We start from the raw sequence: 18633 nt of genomic DNA, 5'->3' as shown, positions 1-18633 counted from the left end.
GCTGAGAAAGGGTGGCTCATACGGGTCCGATATACAAAACGTTCAAAGGTTCTGTGTAATGTTTTGCAAAGAATTAATGTAGGGGAGTTTAAAGGTAAAATTAAGAAGTCTCATTGGCGCTTGTTTTGTCTTTCTATAGTTATGAATTCCCTTTATATTCTGCCAAGGAGGTTAAAACCTCCTTGATTCTGCTTACAAACAGTTGTGTTTGATAGCTTTCTTTTCACTTTTGAAGGATGTCAAAAATCATCATTTATTTTCCTTGGGCCATGCTTTTATTCATTCCGCCGCGATGTCACCCAATTGCAATATTCGCCACTGTAGGTGTACACAAAGACGTTGTAAAGCTCCTAGATGTACGACAGAAAATTGTGGACGTCATTGTGGATGTATCTTACAAAATGCAAACTATTTTGTAAAGGAAAAGGTTGTCGATATGTGTCACTTCTTTACGTACAGCAGACGAACAAATATCGTAATCTCTACCATGCGTCGGGAAGCGGCTGTAGAAATCGGTCAAGTAATAATAATTTTATGCCAGGGGAGTTTGTCAGTGAACTGAACGGCAAGTTATTCTCTGACCGCGGACTATTATAAACCTCCCTGGCATATCATCTGCCTGGTAGAGGCTACGCGTCGTGCGGTGAATATGACTGCGCCTTTACACGTTTTGCCGATTAAAAAGAACAGTCGATTCCTCTAGAGGCCACTAATTATCTGACAGTTCGTTAAGCCCGGATAGGATAATGAATCACAGGCACAGCCAGGATTATATGTAAAGGCCATCTATTGGATGCTTATCTGTACTGTTCAAAAGTAGATGTCGGAGGGGGAGCCCGTTACAGTATTCTGATAGACTGATATTTCCCACGCCGCTTTTTGGCATCTGGGAAAGGACGACGAAAGAAGTCTGAAACAAATTCAAATGCCAGTGCAACAAGCTCTTTTTTGTGTGTTTAAGGCAGCTTTCAGCTACACCAGCAGCAGTGATGCGTTTTTGTCTAAAATACGGTGCAAAGATAAAGTAATCTGATTGACTTGTTTCTGCAAGTCACCGTTTGGTCCCACAGTTTTGGGTTTCTTTCTACTGAATACTGGAACAAGTTGTCGGCAGTGCCAGTGGAGTGAAGAAGCGCCGGTTATTTGATAAACCGTGACCAGGCTTCGGCAGGCCATACTTAGCCGTGTGGGTTAGAAGGCCGGATAAGGAACCACGTACCGTGGAGTGCGCTATGAAAACTAAAGCATAGGTATGTGGGCCAGGGTTACTCTGAAAAAGACAATTTTGAAAGCAGGAATAGAACCGTTTCGTTTGAACTGTACAAACCACGAAAGACGGGAAACAGGCTACTAACATAGAGGGACAAAATAAAACGATCATCTTCAAGTTTAGACACGAGTTGGCCCTGACATAAAAATTTAAGGCAAGGTGAGACGAAAGGAACAGTGGCACATGTCAAAATTTGACCGCGACATTCAGAAAAGACGGTGTGTGGGTGATGGATAGGGTACTACATACTAGACACCAGGCGTTTAAATGGTTGTTGAAGGATCGCGATAGGGGAGTGACGAGTGAGCGCGCGAAGGCCACACTGACCTGATTTCATGCATGACATCCGAGTGAGCATCACTTTTCACCCGTTTTCAAATTCCTCATACCAGCTTCTGAAATAGACAACCTGCTTGCTTGCTTGCTGGTAGAAAAGTGAAGTGAGTTTGTCCTGCCGTTTTCTGAAAGTAGACAACCCACAGAAAAAAAACTTTCTACATGGTGCCCTATTTTTTTCTCCAAATTTTATTGTCTTGCAAGTTCAATGAAATGACAAAGTACAGTATGCATACACAAGAAAAGGATTCTTGACAACACTTAAATGACAACTGCAGCAATCCAAAGAACCAATACATGACTGTATTTTTTTTTACCACCATCTAACACAAAATGGTAGCTAGAAATGAAAAAAAAATGTTATTTCAGAGTTGCAGCAGATCTTTCCTTGTTGTGCAAAATGTTCTATGAACTTAACTGCATAAATTTAAGAATTAAGTGTGCACTGCCCTGATTCTGGCTATGACATTCCTGACACATTTTGACATGGCATTTCTTCATTAGACCTATATTCTGGATATATTAGCATAATTGTCAGTTCACTTTTTCAACAATCAAGAATAATTCTTGGCTAATACAAGCATAGATGTACAACATGTAATGGAAGATCCCAGAAAATAACAAAACTGCCTTAACAAGAATCCCTTATTATGAACATATATAATCAATCTAATCATAAGTTATAAGTTAATGTAATGTACTTGGGCAACTTAGAGTACATAGTGTAATCATCTTCCAAGCCATTTCTATTTCAAGCTATGTAACAAACGTCCAACATACAGAACTTAGCCCGACATGTTGGACATGGTGATATTCCAGCCAACCATCTCTCAGGGTGTGCCTGATCCTGCCTACTGGAGAACCACTTCCCCATACACTCCAAACACCACATAGGTCTACAGTAACACTGCACACATTCTCCCCTTTCACCCTCCTCGCAATGCTTTACTAGCTTGACGTTAGACTGTGTCTGCATACAGCCTATACAGGGTTCGGCGGGCAGGGCATCTTCCGGGAGGGTGTAATGGGGGTTCTGGGAAACCTGATGACGGAACGCCTCCAAGAACATGTCCGACAAAGACTGCCTTATGACTACATCTCTTGCAGCATGTATTGGTGCACTTAGTTTGTTCTTAAGGTCTCCGTATTCTGTGGAGTTTAACCGTATCGTGAAGGTTTTACCACCCGGGGAAAGCTGTTGGACTGCGATTCTGAGATACTGGATAGAGGTGCCCGTCTCGTGCGAGATCACGTGATCTTCTGTCTTGATCACGTGCAGATGGACGTTCGCTTGGTGCGCGATGTTGACATTGTATGGCCCGGTCTTCAAGATCCACGAATCCGTGATGTACAACCGCATGCCTCCGATCCCGGACGAGAACTTGTCGATCCTACGAAACTCGACGTTGATGCTGGATGCGGTTGCTCTCCAGGAGTTTCCTCCAAGACTCTTCAGTCTCGTGACGATCGGATGCCCCTCCCATCCTCTACGCGACCAGAGGTAATTCATCACGACAACTCCGCAGAAGACGACGCTAGAAACAGCTAAGTAGACGACAGCAGGGGTGGGAGCTAGTGCGAAGTCCCATAGCTGAAGATGTGGGGAGACGATACTCAACCCTGCGTAGTACCCCAGGGGGAGAGCTGCATGTATGAGGGTCGTGGCTGCTGTTCTCTTGATGTGATAGTAGATAAAGTGTAGGTCTTCACTGCCAAGCCAGCCAGCTAGAATGTTCTACAGGTAAGAACAACGGGCATGTTACTAGTAGTCATTTCAAAATATGAATTGACATGTAAATGCTGAACACAAAAAACATCTATTAAAACCACAAAAATTTTGAAACGTGCCACTTGAGTGCCAAAGTCCATCTAAGCCTTCTTGAGTTATACTGTTGACAGACAGAGACACACACAGACTCTGACACACGGCCATGAAAGCACAACCTTCTTGGCGAAGCTAGTAATATAATACATTCATTCATTCATTCATTCATTCATATAATGTAATCAACGTTATATACTGGTACCGGGTATAAATTATATCAAGCAGGTTGTACTCTAAGTTAGACTGAGTCTAAGTTCTTGCAGGAAAAACATGTTTTCGACAGTGGCCATGGGGAGGGGGGCACATTACGAAGACGGTTTACCTGAACCGTTATTCCAGCAGCTCTGAACTCTGACGGGGGCGCCACGAAGCACAGACCCACCAGGATGTACCCCAGCGTGAACCCCAGCTCCACGGACACCATGGTGGATCCTGCCGAGGACACACCGACCAGACCAGGGAGCTCGACCAGGAGCCTCCCTTGGGCTCAGTCTCAGCTACCGCCGCCGGCAAGCTACGAACTCACCCGGTGACCTGGGCGGCACTCGCACACGTATAAATTATGTGCCTGGTACACACAATAAACTGTTAAGGTATGACAATCCCTGAGACTAGCGGTAAACACCGCAAAAATTGGCTTAGACCACGACGTTTAGTGTAAGACACGTCAAACTTTACAGGTGAGTGTGTAGGCATGTGTATACGTCACAACTACACACAAAGTGATGACGTAAACGAATCCAAGCAGATGTTGGAGGACTGTAAAAGCTAACTGTTGCGCTTTTCGGACAAATAACGCATACAACCTCGCTGAAAAATGGCATTCTTACTACGTTTTCTCTTTTGCACAAAAAGAATGCACAAACTGCTATACTAAATACGAAATGATTTTATTTCATCCTTGTATAATGATATAAAAATCCCATTAAAATTTTAAAACCCGCCGCTTGACAGTTTATATTACCAAGGACATTCATACGATGTTCTCTATATAACTTATCGCTATTCGTTCAATCTGTTTAGTGAAACGTTAAAACGTTGAATATTTCAACTATTAGTGTCCACAAATGACTGCGTAGGTAGCAAAATCATGATTAACTTGACCCTGTTTGCTGTTTTTATATGGTATTCCAAAACAATAATGATAACAGTACCTACCTGAGAAGAGTATTAATTTCCTATATAAAATAACAAAACTCAATTTCCATTCATCAAACAATTCTACTTGACTTTGGTTGGTAACTAAAAAAACCATGGGATCATCATAAAATTAAGAAATATCACAATTTCTTGCAGGCCATTACAAGGCAATATGATCTAGCCTCTGTACACAGTACATGTGTTTACATAATAAAACAGGGTTACAATGTAACATTACAAATATATGCAGCAATTTCTGGGATTTGACTTGAAATAAATGCGTCATTTTAAAAATACTGTTTTGGTGTAAAATATGAAATTGTGTAACGTTCTTCTTCAATTTACATAAGCCCAGCCCTTTAAGTCTACGACTCTGGGAACGACGAGGTCTGCTCGTACACAGGCAGATTCTCCAGGGTAGGCGAAGTTTCATTCAAGTCACAAGAGCAGTACGGGAAATTACAACATGGTTGCATCCACGGTCTCCACAACACGTTACGGAGAGAAAACTGGCTCTCGACTGAAACTAGAGTCTTCCTGTGGGCCTCCACGCCTCGGCTGATGTTCGCCACTATTTGTGCAAACTTGGGCTCGTTCTTGGGCGTTAGAGGTTTACTCTCGGAGGGGTCCTTCGCTATGTCGAAGAGTAGAGGCGGGTCGTGGTAGTGGACCCAACTGTTCTCGCAACCACAGCCGAACGCGGAGTAGCATGCACCTGTTCCCTCGTCCCAGATAGGCGTCATGTAGTGAGCCTTGTACACGGAGTTTCCTGTAAATGATAAGAAAGGAAAACTGATAAATTACTACGTCGATTAAGGCATTAAGGTTAAGGCATCCAGGTAGCAAGACACGCCAAAAGACAGTTACAGAAGCACCTGGATAATGAATTTGGAAACGGCCAGGCGTTTCAGGTACCTTTCGTCAGCGATATTGGAGAGGTCTCAGCAGAAATTATGAAATATTAGATTACTGTTTCTGTCTCTGTTAACCTACTTCAATCTGTGTTTCAGCTGTTTTAATCCATATCTCACGGTGTTGATTTAGATAATTTAAATCCAGGACAGTACGGGAACTCGGGCAAAGTCAAGGTTAGAAATGAATCATTCTATCGGAATGAACCCCTCTGGCGATACGTGTGTTTACTGCAGCGCTAACGCTCACCTGTTGCCGGTCTGTACCGCGCTGCTGTGAGGGACTTACCTGTTGCCGGTCTGTACCGCGCTGCGGTGAGGGACTTACCTGTTGCCGGTCTGTACCGCGCTGCGGTGAGGGACTTACCTGTTAACGGTCTGTACCGCGCTGCGGTGAGGGACTGCCCGCAGTAGTGGATGAGAAACTCGTGCTCCGTCACCGTCCTGTTCCCGGCTAACAGCGGCATCAGGTCCCGTCCGTCTATGGCGCGATCCCCGGGAGTTGCCGCCCCGGCCAGCGTCAGAACGGTCGGGAACACGTCCATCATACTGGTGGGCTCAGAGATGACCGTACCGGGCCGGACTTGTCTGGGAGGTAGAAATCATCAATATCTAATTAATCAATCAATGGCTCGATAATCAATCAACCAATCAGGCATTACCCATTACTTTCTGCGCATATGAACGAACACACACGCACACACGCACGTACACACACATATATGTCGATGGTTGACGTGAACTCCTTGTGAACACACATGCATGCACGAAAAGACAATTGCGATTACGTATAGCGTAAATACTGACCTCGGCCAGCGCAGTACAGTCGGCACACGGATGCCTCCTTCCCAACCTCCCATGGATTTTCCACCTGAAAATAAAAACACGAGTCAAAAGTTAATGGATTTCACGACATTTTGTAATGTAACATTTAGCTAGGCGCTTGAATGTAATAGCATTAATAGCGAAAAAGTTCCCCATGATGTATAAGAAATTATGAATTATGAACGTACCTTTGTAGATGCCGTTCCATCCACCGTGCACCTCGCCCTCTGGTGTGATCTCCTCCAGGTGTCCTCCGTTGTCAGACGACAGGTACACAAACGTGTTCTCGGACAGTCCGAGTCTGTCAATCTCCCTCAGGACCTCCCCCACCGCCCAGTCCATCTCCTCCACGTTATCCCCGTACGGGCCGTGTCGGCTCCGCCCGCGGAACCGCTCCGTGGCGAACAGCGCCGTGTGCACCTTCAGGAAGGCGTGGTACAGGAGAAACGGGCGGTCATGGTTCTCCCTGAGGAAGTTCAAAGACTTGGCGAGCAGACGCGGCGTCAGGTCATCCTGGAGGTCGAACGGTTGCGCCACGAGCTCGCTGTTGTTCATGAGGATGCAGTTCATCCAGCGCAGGCGATGGGAGAAGAAAAATCGGGACGGGATCCAAAAACAAGGCGCGAAGAGAAGTAACGCAAATACGGTCTTCCACGACATCTTGTTCGTCCCCAGGACTTTCAAGACGAGAAGTGCCAGACTGGCGACGAAGAGAGCGATACAGGCGTTGCGCGAGCGTTTGTATGCGAGTGTGTTGACATACATGGTGTCCGCTCCCTCCGCGCACTCTCGGAAGTTCGTGATCGGAGTGCCGAAGAAAAAGTCGAACCCGTGCCTGTTCGGGTGATGACAGTGATCATCGCTTGTCTTGCAGTTGAGTCCAAGGTGCCACTTTCCTGTTTGAAGAGAAAACATATCGATATATCGACACGCGTTTAAAGACCATATTCTATGGCGGAGTGCGCTATATGTATGAATGAATGACTGGTTTATTTCAATAACTTCTATTCTAAACGTGCAAAGTTAGAGCATTCATACTAGCCTCTATCAGACTTCAGGAATCGGCAGGAAAGAATAGAAATTGGTCAGACAAACTGTTCTCTTAGCGCGGACAAACTCCCCTGGCATATCATATGTCTATTTATCCAATTTCTAAATTCTACTCTTTCCAGCCGCTTCCCGAAGCCTGGTAGAGGCTACATTCATACTGAGGTAGAAGGAGATTGATACTCTAAACATTAGCCAATGTACGTCATAGTCACGTGATTTTAAACGCTCTATTGCCCACTTGGCAGTGATCTCAAGGTCATTGCCCCCCCCCCCTCCGAATTGGCATTCCCAACGAGTAAGACCGTTGTTACACACGCACCTACTAAAGCGGTAGAGTACCCAGCGTCTTTCAGCAAGGTCGCAAAGGTTGTTTCGTTCTGAGGCAGTCCTCCTGCCCCGGCGGCAAACGGAAAGTACCGCCAGTTGTGCCCACCAGCGGCCATGCCTGGAAGGGCAGGTTTCAAGTCAATGTTACACAATTACTTTCCGCGCACGGTGCATTCAAATTAATCTCCGAGCAGAAGTTTCGGCCGCCGCAAAGACAGTATAAATGTCGTCAGGCAATATCCATTAGCCAGACAGTGGCAAATGGATACTGTCTGGCCAATGGATACTGTCTGGACAATTCGATACTGTCTTTGCGTCCACCGAAAGATCTGCTTGGAGATTACATTTAAATTAGTTCATCAAGTTCACCAAGATGTCATCATTTATCTCTTTCCTCGCATGCAAACAGAACGGTAAATCAAACCTACAAGGACTTTCATTTTGTTATCTGCTTCAAAGATGGTCAATATTAAAATTTCATCATATGTTTAAAACATGCTAATAATAGTTTACAGTAATAACTATTGACGCACCCATCCTTACAGGATACCTGCCGGTAAGAAACGCCGCCCTGCTTGGAGTACAGATCGCCTCCGCAGTGAGGTGTTGGGTCAGCTTAGCGCCTTCTGACGCGATTCTGTCGATGTTTGGCGTTCTGTAGGGTTCAACGACAAAACATAATGTCTGACATGTTGACAAGATCATAAATTGTTGGTATGATATAGATACCTTCAAAAGAAAATTTTATATCCTTTTTTTTTCACTATAGCTAACACTTGCAGCGTCTTTGCGTAAATAAAGTAAAGTGTGTTGCTTATTTGTACAAGGAGATAAAGAAGTACGCTATAGGGATGAAACATATAAACTTTCTTACCTGATTGTGTCATTGCCAAAACAGCCGACATCACCAATGCCAAGGTCGTCTACCATAAACAACACAAAGTTTGGCCTCCTGTCGTCTGAAAGTGTCAGAGTCCAAAATGTCGTCAGAAACAAGATGGCGGCCCAGAGACGACTCCATCGACGACTCATCGAAAAGGCATACAGCATTGTCTGAAAGACGAATTTAAAATTGATAAATCTGTCATAAATGATTGACAGACAAATCAACAAACAAGAGAACAAGAGCGCTTTCAGCAGAGGTTTTGGATCGTGACAAATATATCAGTGGTGGAATAGCTAACCAGGATGTCGGCACCGCTATTGCCTCCCATTGAAGAAAACGGAGCGGAAAAGTTTCTGAATTCACTGAATCTTCCACACTGGACTTAAGTTGTATCAGTAGCTGGCCTCAGACTAAAGCACGCACGGTATAGAAGGTTCGCACCGTTACTTACCGTTGAAGACAGAAAGTCCGCGCTTATAAAGGTTCTCTATGGTGCATATTGCTCTACAGTGGCGCTTCCTGGCTTTGTACCCCGACATAGCTTAGGCCTACTTACACAGTTTAGCCAATATAGTTCTGAAGGTTTTGAATTTGCTTTGGCACAACTATAATTATAACGGGCAACACAACTGTTAAATTTTGTTTCTTTATGGTTTATGTGGTGCATGTTGCACTATAGTCGTGTTTCCGGGCGTTGCGCCCCGACATAGCTTAATAAGCGAGCCCACATGCAAGGTTTAGCCAATATAGTTCTGAAGGCTTTGAATTTGATTTGGCACAACTATAAGTTATAACGGGCTACACAACTGTTAATGTTGTTTCTTTAGGCTTTATGTGGTGCATGTTGCACTATAGTCGTATCTGCGGGCGTTGCGCTCCGACCGAACCTGACCTTGACGAGTTCCAGAGGCTTTTGTGTTCGTACAGTTAGGAGGAATACGGGCGACTTGGCACAACAGTCCGTTCTTGTTGCTATACAGTTTTAAGCGGCAATTTCAGCCCTACGTCACTCTTTGCAACATCGATCTATCCAGCCAAAGCAACCCCAAGTCCACTTGACATATTGATAGATATACCGCAATGACATATTGATAGATAGACTGCCTTAACATATTGGTAGATAGACTGCCCGAGTGAGATATTGATAGATAGACTGCCTTTATATACGGCCTGAAGACACACTAATAAGTAACCCGGCAGGCTTCTCACAATATCAGGAGAGCTGCAAACATACTTAAGGGGACGCGGACTGGTCTGTGCCCAAACTGGAAACAAATCTGACGGTTTTTATGGTTTAGTTTAATAGCTCTTTCGTGATGGCGTTATAGCGTGGGAATTACCACAGTTGGGACACTTCTGATATAAAAAAGCATACACTAGTACTAGTACGATGCACCCCGCTTAAGTAGGTAAAGAGTGAAAATACGCCGAGAAAGCCGAGCTAGAATATCTCGTGGTTAAGCCGACGGGTTGCAGACAGAAAATGCCACCGAAGACAAAGAAAGGTTAGAGGTACCATGGTACCATAAATTCCAATTCCTTCTGCTGCTGCCAACTGTGTTAAAAGTGACAGATAGATTTTCTATTCAACTGAGGTTAACGTTTCGTTAAATGTTTCTGTTTTTTCTGTCAGTTGCTTTCAAGTTCATGTAATATGAATAATTTTACCAGGCTTCATTTACAGGTATACGACAACTAGGAAAGGTTAATGACGTTTAGTGCTGCTTTACTTGCTACAGATACAAAGTCCCTAGTTTCACAGAAAATTTACATGCAAACTTATACTCGCAATTGCATGCACTGTTGTCTGCAAAAATGGGCAAAGATTACACCACAGACATGGTCTATAGCACCTAGCTTTGGCAGCGCGCCATGCGACAGTCGGTGTCAATGAACTATATATACCAGACGGATTATGTACACAGTGCACGCGGGGACCACCTTTCACCTAGTTAGGAGTATTTGTGTTTCTAACCTACAGGTCTGTTTTTAATGTTACGGCGCCGCCAAGGTCGTAAACTTTGAAACAACTGCTACAGTCAGACTAGGCACATGTTATTTTCCTGTTGTTATTAATCATAAATGTGGAATAAATAAATGAATAAATAAATTTTATGATTTCTCACGGTGAGCAAAAGTTGATGGAATATACCCTTGATAAGCATTGTTAACTATTCGCCATGCTGTGTATTTGTCTGAAAACCATGGAAAGTTGCTGGATGAACTGACTATACTAGCTTTTTGACACATAAATGTTAGCGATAAACGTTATGATGAGGCAGACATTTAGCATAGCAAGAGTTCGATATCGAAAATGGAAAGTTGTTACCTACTATGCGGATTTCGTTCTATCAATGCCGTACATTACTCGTGTATTACATGTATTACAATCTTTCACTTTCATTGCCTTATCTTCAGGTATGAAATGACCTCATAGAGTGAAATACAGTTTTTATCCCTCTAAGATCATACACATACACGCTCACAAAACTTCACACGGAAGTGAGGACGTAAGATAACTCTTCATATGCCCTACTTTCGATATTCTGATAAGTCTTGAAGCCATCAGTGAAGCGGGTTGGACCCGGAATGGGTTGGGTTCCATGGTAATAAACAGGCAGTGAGAATTTTCTTAAACCTCTCAGATAAGTCAATGCATGGTCAATGCAAGACTAGAAGTATATGTAAGCCTAATAGCAAACTTACCGTGCCTATCACTATTGGCAGCCGCAGGCTCAAGTTGGGCTATTGAAGCACATGTGCGGAGCATATATTATACTACATGTAGGATGGCTGTGATACCTGTGTTAGTGCCACGCCACAGTCGCCAATTTGCAAAGGAAACAAAGTCATCTCAATCGCGCAAAACATATGACTTCAGTGTTTGTTTGGACCTTGTAACGTGAGCGTTTCACCCAGTTTACCTGTTTTTCTGTGTTTTTATGAACAGATCAGCAGTTCTCACGAGTTTGTTATTGTATGAGGAAAAAAGGCCAATAAGAACTCGAAAAAGTGCACTAGGCAAAATTGAAAGACGACTAATATGAGTTAATTATAGCAGAATATAATGCACTGGCATTGTATATCAGATACGTATCCGGTAAATTACACACACGTATACACAACAAACCATATGTACCCGCGTACTGTCATGCCTCTTTGATTGTCTGTGAAACTATCATGATCACAATTAAATATAAAATACTGGTATACCTGTTACAGTATTGTATAAAGCCGGAAAACATATAAAAACATTGGGATAGGAACAAATATTGACGATTGTCGTGTAACCTGTCCTGTGACACTCCATAAACATGATCGATGTGATTAGCTCAAGCGACCTTCACGACCTGGACTTGGGGTCAGTATGAACAAAGGTCACACAAACACCCACCCTTAATCCTCGTGAGCAACCCTTCGCCTAGTGACAATTAACGTGGCGAACGGAATGTGAGAATGTGCAGGACACACACCTGACATTTAACTACGGCATATACAAGTATTCAGAAAAATAAATCTCTTGTATACCACAGCCATCGGTCTCCAGTACAATAAATCTCCAGGCCTGTCAGCATGGTCAGGTGTTGTGTTTACCTGTTCATTTTGCACGGACTGCAACCCAGTAACCCACTTTGAATAGGTGCGACTTTCGCTGGATAGAGTCAACGTGCGCACAGACCAAGCTACATCGTATTGTTAACGTTTCTACAGTGATAAAGATAGCAGAACTAGAACACAAGGTACAATGAAAGGGGCAAAACCACGTGTAGAGCTATTAATGTCATGGCGAAAGGGTTGCACCTTATTTTGTTACCTGACTGTGAAGTTTTCATAACAAATCAGTCTATATTTGAAACGTAACAGAAACATTTCAAAGGTGAAATCTTTTCACATACCATACTACTAGTATTATACAGTCACGGAACAAGTTCTGAACACTAGAGTAATCTCACATGTGACGTCCGGCCTCAATATATCCTACCTTCAAATACTGAGCTTGAGCCACGCTCACCGTAGGAATTAATTGTCATACAATTTTCAGTGAGGCTAGAACCTACCGCTTACGACGATATACAACGTTTTCACGTCAGGAAGCCGATTTTTGTGACACAATTTGGCGTTGCACAGCTACGGTGAAGAGTGGCAGCACCCTTAAATCAGTGAGAGTAGTTACAGAATTAGGTCAAACTGCACATATTCATTGAACAAGGATCGCGTCAAATTGACCCTGATACTACTATAAATCCTGTATTTTCAGCTTGATTAAAAAGGTATGAGGACGAGTACACACCTACCCTGAGAAGAAAATGTCGTCCCAAGAACCATACGCACGTACAGGCAAAGGAGAGAAATACTAGTAACCTGCGAGTGTGCACGCAAAGCTGTTGCCGGAACCGCTTGTGTGTGGCAAATCAGCTTCCAGGTGCTGATTATCTGTGCACACGGCTTCACCACTGGTATGTGGATACCTCCGTGGCCCGGTGGTTTGCCCCATGGCCCGGGCAATGTTGTTCGCGTAAGACCGGATTGTCTATAAATAGCGCACCGGTTCCCTCTCACCTTTACTGCGACCGGGTACATATCGCGTGTCACCAACCGTGCGTGACCCCGACATCGGTACGTTTCAGGGGAGCGACTGACGGCGGAGTGCGAGGATTGAAAGGTGGGGGGAAGCGCCAGGAAAAACATCATCTGGACTATCAGCTGTAGCAAGGAACAATAACTAGGTCTAGAGTAGTCGATTTAACATCAACTCTTATATTTTGTAAGGTACCACAAGACATGTAAATGTAATGTAAATCTATTAAGATCTAGCAATCCGTTCTCCCTGAGGTATGCCAGGTGTTCAAAACATCGTTTTGAGTGTGGCGTTTTTCTTGAAGATTTTGAATTATGAGAGCTGACTTAGCAAACACTCTCTTATGAAACCATCATATACAGCTACGTTAATAGTAGGGTAGTACTAGTAATGAAAATGTTAATATAAAGAAGGAAGAAACATCATCAACACCACAATATAAAAAGCCATGTAATCATCATACATGTATTTATTGCTATGCAAGCTCTTTGTGACGACAAATGTAACACATTTATGCATATCATATATATTAAGGTCTTACATTAATATGGCACAAAGGCATATTTAACAGATTTGCAAGTGTCACCTGTGAGTGTGTAAATACACCATTACATACCTTCTTCCAGGTGATGGTATCTTCCCTATGTGACAATTCATTTCAAAGTATAGTCATATTTTTATCTTCTTGATTTCTTGATTTCATCCAACAGTAACTTTAAACAGGTTCCAACTTCAACATTTTCAGGAAATTTGGCACTTTGTTTAGGCCCACTATCATATTTGAATAGTTTGGAATTTTGAACTGAACTAGTCTGTTTGCTCAATCCAAAGGCGTAATATGTACTGCAATGGGGGATGGAAAACTATTCCTGTGCCTGCCGTTATGTCATGGAGTGATCCTTGCTTTGTCTTAAAGTCATTTTTTCCAAGGAAACTACCATATGGCAGGCCAATTTGGGCCCAATCCAAGGGATCGAAAAGGTTTGTAAGTTGTGCCAGAAATGCAATTCATTTCGACGGATGCATTTTTACCATTTTTCCCTCCACCAACTTTGTTAACCACGGTACCTCTACTTTGTGTACATGTTTCCATTCATTGTCTTTCTAACATAACCTTTGGGTTACGAAGAAGAGGCACTCTTTATTATATCAGATTCTTTATCTTCCAAAATACATACAATCCAGTGTCAATCAGTCTTAAAGTAAATTTTTTTTCTCTGCTATATCTTGACATCCTCTGTACTATCTTTGAACAATATGTACATTAATGACAAATGGACATTTAAGGCTGAAGCAGACATTTTACATTTTTGGTAATGAGTGACTTGCTTGTCATGAAAGTCCATATTGCAGTTATCATTGCAAAGGGTGATCACTCCAAAAGGCTGTCACCAGCAACCTCTGAGTTCACCTACAATAGAACAGAACAAGAAAAGTTGTCACTCATTTACGTGAACGATCTCAAGGGTATTTGCCTTCTTGAGTAATGAGTTATTTGATAGAATGAGAGATAACGAGTAAAATTGACAAAATGTTACCTGAGTCTGAATGTCAGCTGGGATGACCTCCAGGGCAAGGTCATATTGCTGGTCCAGTCCCACGTAACAGTCACTCATCAGGTACAGAACATAGAGGTACCTAACCAAACACAAGGTGGCATCAACACAAGTAATCTGTACAGCTAATGCAAATGGCATAAATGTACATGTACATGAGCTTACATTTGTATAGGATAAAGCTTTCCTAAATACCAGCATCCAGAAATACATGCATATTGTAGGAATCATCCTTTTGGTGTAAGGTTACTGAATTTTTTTTTGCAGACAACAGAGGCATAGAATAACTTGTTTTGTAATCATACTACAATGTCATGTACATGTATCACAATGACTCACATAATGTACAATATTCTTTAAGAATTTCCTTGTCAGTTTGAAGGTGGCCGTGCCCTTCCTACAAACCTACCTGCCGACTGCCTCGGGTGTGTAGAAGGCCAGAGGAACCCTCTGTTGTCTGACAGGACCCAGTCTCTTCATGGCCAGCAGTTCTCTCTTGTCCATGTCTCCCAGCACCAACCACCAACCCTCATCTTTAGCCTTAGGGAACCGTGGTGCATGGGCCTTCCTCTGTGGCAGAACGGGGAGTAAACTTAGTCTACAAAACAGTACAAACTCAGGGTGATTACCACTGAAGGTATTAAAGGTATTTCAAAGTTAATTTTTTGCTTCTTACTGTCATATAGAGTGTTTATACTCACATGACTATGACTATATGACTATGGCATGTTGGATGGTTAAAGCTGGAAGTTGCCAGGTTAATTTGAATTTGTACATCTAAATGACATGTGACAGCATTCTCTATATTTGTTAAACTATGTAGGAACTGAATGTTTGTTGGGTGTATGGAGAGTACAGAAGTGGCCATACCTTGCCAGCCTTGTTGAGACATGCCAGGTTGACCTGTAGCACATACTGCTGGTCAGCATGGACCTTCATCCACTCTGAGTCAGTCTTTCTTCGACCTGTCAATCAGGCAAGAACCATTGCATGAAAACATACAGTGTATAGAATTCAACAACATTTACAATCATTGTCACCAACTGATCATGAACAGTACCTGTCTTCAACTGTCTCCTTAATAGAATTACATTATTTGTATCTGACAGACAGACTGACTTAGAACAATTTCTGATGTACATGTAGTGTTTGTGAAATTGATGAAATTCTTTAGTCATGACGACAAAAAGCAAACCTTACAGACTTATAAGACTCCCTAAATTGCAAAGAGTTTGCATACAAAATTAAAAATTACAACGGACAAGACAGGCGATCTGATAATAGACCTAGCTGAAACGTGTTTGACAAATTTGTTACTTATAGTTATATTTTCACAAATGGCTGACCAGTGGAGCTACATGTATCTATCTCCAGTGTTTGGCAGTGTGTACTTACTGGCAGTGACGGTGACAGGCCTGGTCTGCTGCTGGTCTGGGTGGTCCTCCCACCAGCCAACTACACTCATGGCAACATCCACCAGAGGGAGCTGCTGCACAACCTTCCACACCTGCAGTATTTTTATGTATAGAGAACAGTAAGGTAACATATTTGGAGAGGAAAACATTTAGTACAGGTATTTGTTGGAAAGACACAGTCTTTTAAAAGTAAGACAGCCACTATACCTGGAGTTAGATGTGCATGATGATTAGGTGAGCTGTTCAATGTAAGACAACCAGTCATGTGCCAAAAGGCAGTTATTACACTGACCATAGTATTCAATAGTGTGTAACATTCCATGATCAGCTAGAAATGTAGTTTGAAAACATGCCCATGAGCTGAAGTGTCTGGTGTCCGGTCATCTACGCACCGACTGAGTCTGCCAGTTCAACAGACAAAGACGACTTCTACAACTCATTGAAAGATCAAGTAGAGTCTGCAAGGAAGCATGACAAGCACCTTGTCATTGGTGACTTTAATGCTAGAATAGGCCATGACAGCCATGTAGCCCACCCTGCAGTAATTGGCCCCCACTGCTTTTATAGCGAGACAAATGACAACGGTGACCGCCTAGTGAATCTGTGTCAAGATCACAAGCTCCGCCCAGCACAGTTTAGATTCCCCCAACCTAGAAAGCGCCTTTGGACCTGGATGCATCCAGGTGGCTCCACCCACCAGCTTGACCACATTCTAATAAATGGCAAGTGGGTGAACTCACTACGAAACTGTAGAGCGTATAACTCAGTAGAACTGGACTCAGACCATCGTATCCTGAGTATAGTGCTCACTACCAGTCTCCGTACCTCCAAGGGGAGACCATGTCGGAGACCTAGGTTCAACTGGAGGAAGTTAAGAGAACCCCGAGTACAAGAAGAATTCCAGACCAAACTCTCAAACAGATTCAGGGCCCTTCAGTGTGATGATGCTACGACACCAATCACCGAGAGGTATGCCCAGTGGGAGAAGGCTGTAGCAGAGACAGCGGAAAAGGTGGTGGGAAAACACAAATCCTGTGGAATGCCCAGCTGGGTATCAGACAAGACCTGGAGTTACGTGAGCAGAGAGACTCGGCAAAGAAGAAATATCTGCTTGCAAGGACCCGTCGCACCAAAGAGATATGGAGGCAACTCAACTCGAGCCTAAACGAGTCCTATAGGCACGATGAACTTGCCTTTACACAACAACAAATAGATGCCCTTGAAGAAGCGGACAAAAGACGTGATCACATCTCCACATGGAGGATCATCAATGAACTCTCAGGCAAAAACAGGAAAGCCAATGTAAAGGTGAAGAAGCGAGACGGAACCCCTCCATCTAGCGATAGCGAGCTTCTGACGGAATGGAGTCAGTACTTCTCTCACCTACTGAACAATGATGGCGGACCACAAACATCTATCCTCCCTCCACCTGCCGACATGGATCTTCCCATCTGTGTCGACCCACCCACACTCGAGGAAACAGTCAATGCCATCAAAACTATGAAAAGCAACAAAGCCCCTGGCTTGGACTGTGCAATCACTGCAGAAGCCTTAAGAGGGGGTGGGGATGAAATGGCAAGAACTGTACACGCTTTCTGCTCCGAAGTCTTTGTAACACTTACTCCTCCAGAGCAATGGACTACTAATGTCATCGTTCCCCTACCTAAGAAGGGGGACCTCAGCCTCATGACCAACTATAGAGGTATCTCCCTAATGTCCATAGCAGCTAAAGTATACAACAAAATCCTTTTGACAAGGATAAGGGAACACGTAGACCCGATTCTGAGAAACAACCAGGCAGGTTTTCGTCAAGGTAGAAGCTGTGCGCAGCAAGTACACATTCTCCGCAGGATCATTGAAGCCTTCCAAACCCACCAACTGTCACTTATAGTTACTTTTATAGACTTCAAAAAGGCCTTTGATTCCATCAACAGGAATGTTATGTTTGCTGTTCTTCGCCACTATGGTGTTCCGGTCACTATCGTCAACGCCATTAGCGTACTCTACAACAACTCAAAAAGTGCTGTTATGGTGGATGGCAACATTACAAAACCGTTCCAAGTCACCACAGGGGTGTTACAAGGGGATGTCCTTGCCCCCTTCCTGTTCATCATACTTGTGGACTATCTGATGAAGAAATCCATTGAGGATACTTGCTCTGGTGTAGTTACACACCCTCGCCAGTCAAGTAGGCACCCAGCCAAAATCTTAAACGATCTAAATTTCGCTAACGACATCGCTCTGCTTGAGGCATCAATACCTAAGGCGCAATCACAACTCAATAGAATGGCTACTGCAGGAAAACAACTAGGTCTTGTCATAAGTGTTCCTAAGACCGAATACATGACCATCAACTGCAACCCACAGCCGCCACTGGAAGTGTATGGTCAGCCCATCAAACATGTAACAGACTTCAGATATCTAGGATCAATGATGGCATCCAGTAAGACCGACCTGGCCAGGCGGAAGGCACTCGCTTGGACCGCTTTCTGGAAACTTCAAAAGATCTGGAG

General features: G+C 43.5%; 3 protein-coding genes across 7 annotated transcripts in view; all 3 read right to left on the bottom strand.

Annotated features, from left to right (window-relative positions):
• Window positions 1-1940: 1940 nt before the first annotated feature.
• LOC109467859 (E3 ubiquitin-protein ligase TM129-like) lies at window positions 1941-3914 on the bottom strand. The gene is made up of 2 exons (XM_019765964.1): window positions 3754-3914; window positions 1941-3341 (listed from the first exon to the last, which is right to left on the bottom strand). The coding sequence occupies exons 1-2, from the start codon at window positions 3853-3855 to the stop codon at window positions 2358-2360; spliced, it is 1086 nt and encodes a 361-aa protein (XP_019621523.1). The 5' UTR covers window positions 3856-3914; the 3' UTR covers window positions 1941-2357.
• A 388-nt stretch (window positions 3915-4302) lies between these two features.
• LOC109467856 (arylsulfatase H-like) lies at window positions 4303-13179 on the bottom strand. Of its 5 annotated transcripts, none has more exons than XM_019765962.1 (9): window positions 12862-13179; window positions 8559-8737; window positions 8218-8339; window positions 7677-7802; window positions 6496-7203; window positions 6290-6353; window positions 5885-6070; window positions 5733-5767; window positions 4303-5340 (listed from the first exon to the last, which is right to left on the bottom strand). In XM_019765962.1, the coding sequence occupies exons 2-9, from the start codon at window positions 8732-8734 to the stop codon at window positions 4937-4939; spliced, it is 1821 nt and encodes a 606-aa protein (XP_019621521.1). In that variant the 5' UTR covers window positions 8735-8737; window positions 12862-13179; the 3' UTR covers window positions 4303-4936. The 5 variants fall into 5 exon arrangements, with proteins under 5 accessions (XP_019621521.1, XP_019621518.1, XP_019621519.1 ...); XM_019765959.1 differs by lacking the exon at window positions 5733-5767 and adding an exon at window positions 12629-12721 and having other exon boundaries at window positions 5850-6070; window positions 12862-13177; XM_019765960.1 differs by lacking the exon at window positions 5733-5767 and adding an exon at window positions 12629-12721 and having other exon boundaries at window positions 5850-6070; window positions 12866-13177.
• Window positions 13180-13610: 431 nt separating this feature from the next.
• LOC109467737 (activating signal cointegrator 1 complex subunit 3-like) overlaps window positions 13611-18633 on the bottom strand; it is a 29138-nt gene continuing 24115 nt past the window's right edge. Inside the window, exons 40-44 of the mRNA XM_019765788.1 lie at window positions 16101-16212; window positions 15576-15670; window positions 15115-15275; window positions 14688-14787; window positions 13611-14560 (exon numbers count right to left, since the gene is read on the bottom strand). Of these exons, the coding sequence (XP_019621347.1) occupies window positions 14522-14560; window positions 14688-14787; window positions 15115-15275; window positions 15576-15670; window positions 16101-16212 (507 nt within the window). The 3' untranslated portion in view covers window positions 13611-14521. The remainder of the gene's footprint in view (window positions 14561-14687; window positions 14788-15114; window positions 15276-15575; window positions 15671-16100; window positions 16213-18633) is intronic.

Source organism: Branchiostoma belcheri, unplaced genomic scaffold (assembly GCF_001625305.1).
Source record: "Branchiostoma belcheri isolate BF01 breed outbred unplaced genomic scaffold, Haploidv18h27 scaffold19, whole genome shotgun sequence".
Taxonomy (NCBI): Eukaryota; Metazoa; Chordata; class Leptocardii; order Amphioxiformes; family Branchiostomatidae; genus Branchiostoma; species Branchiostoma belcheri.
The sequence above is the reverse complement of the archived record's forward strand: the minus strand, read 5'-3'. Positions and strand labels throughout refer to the sequence as shown.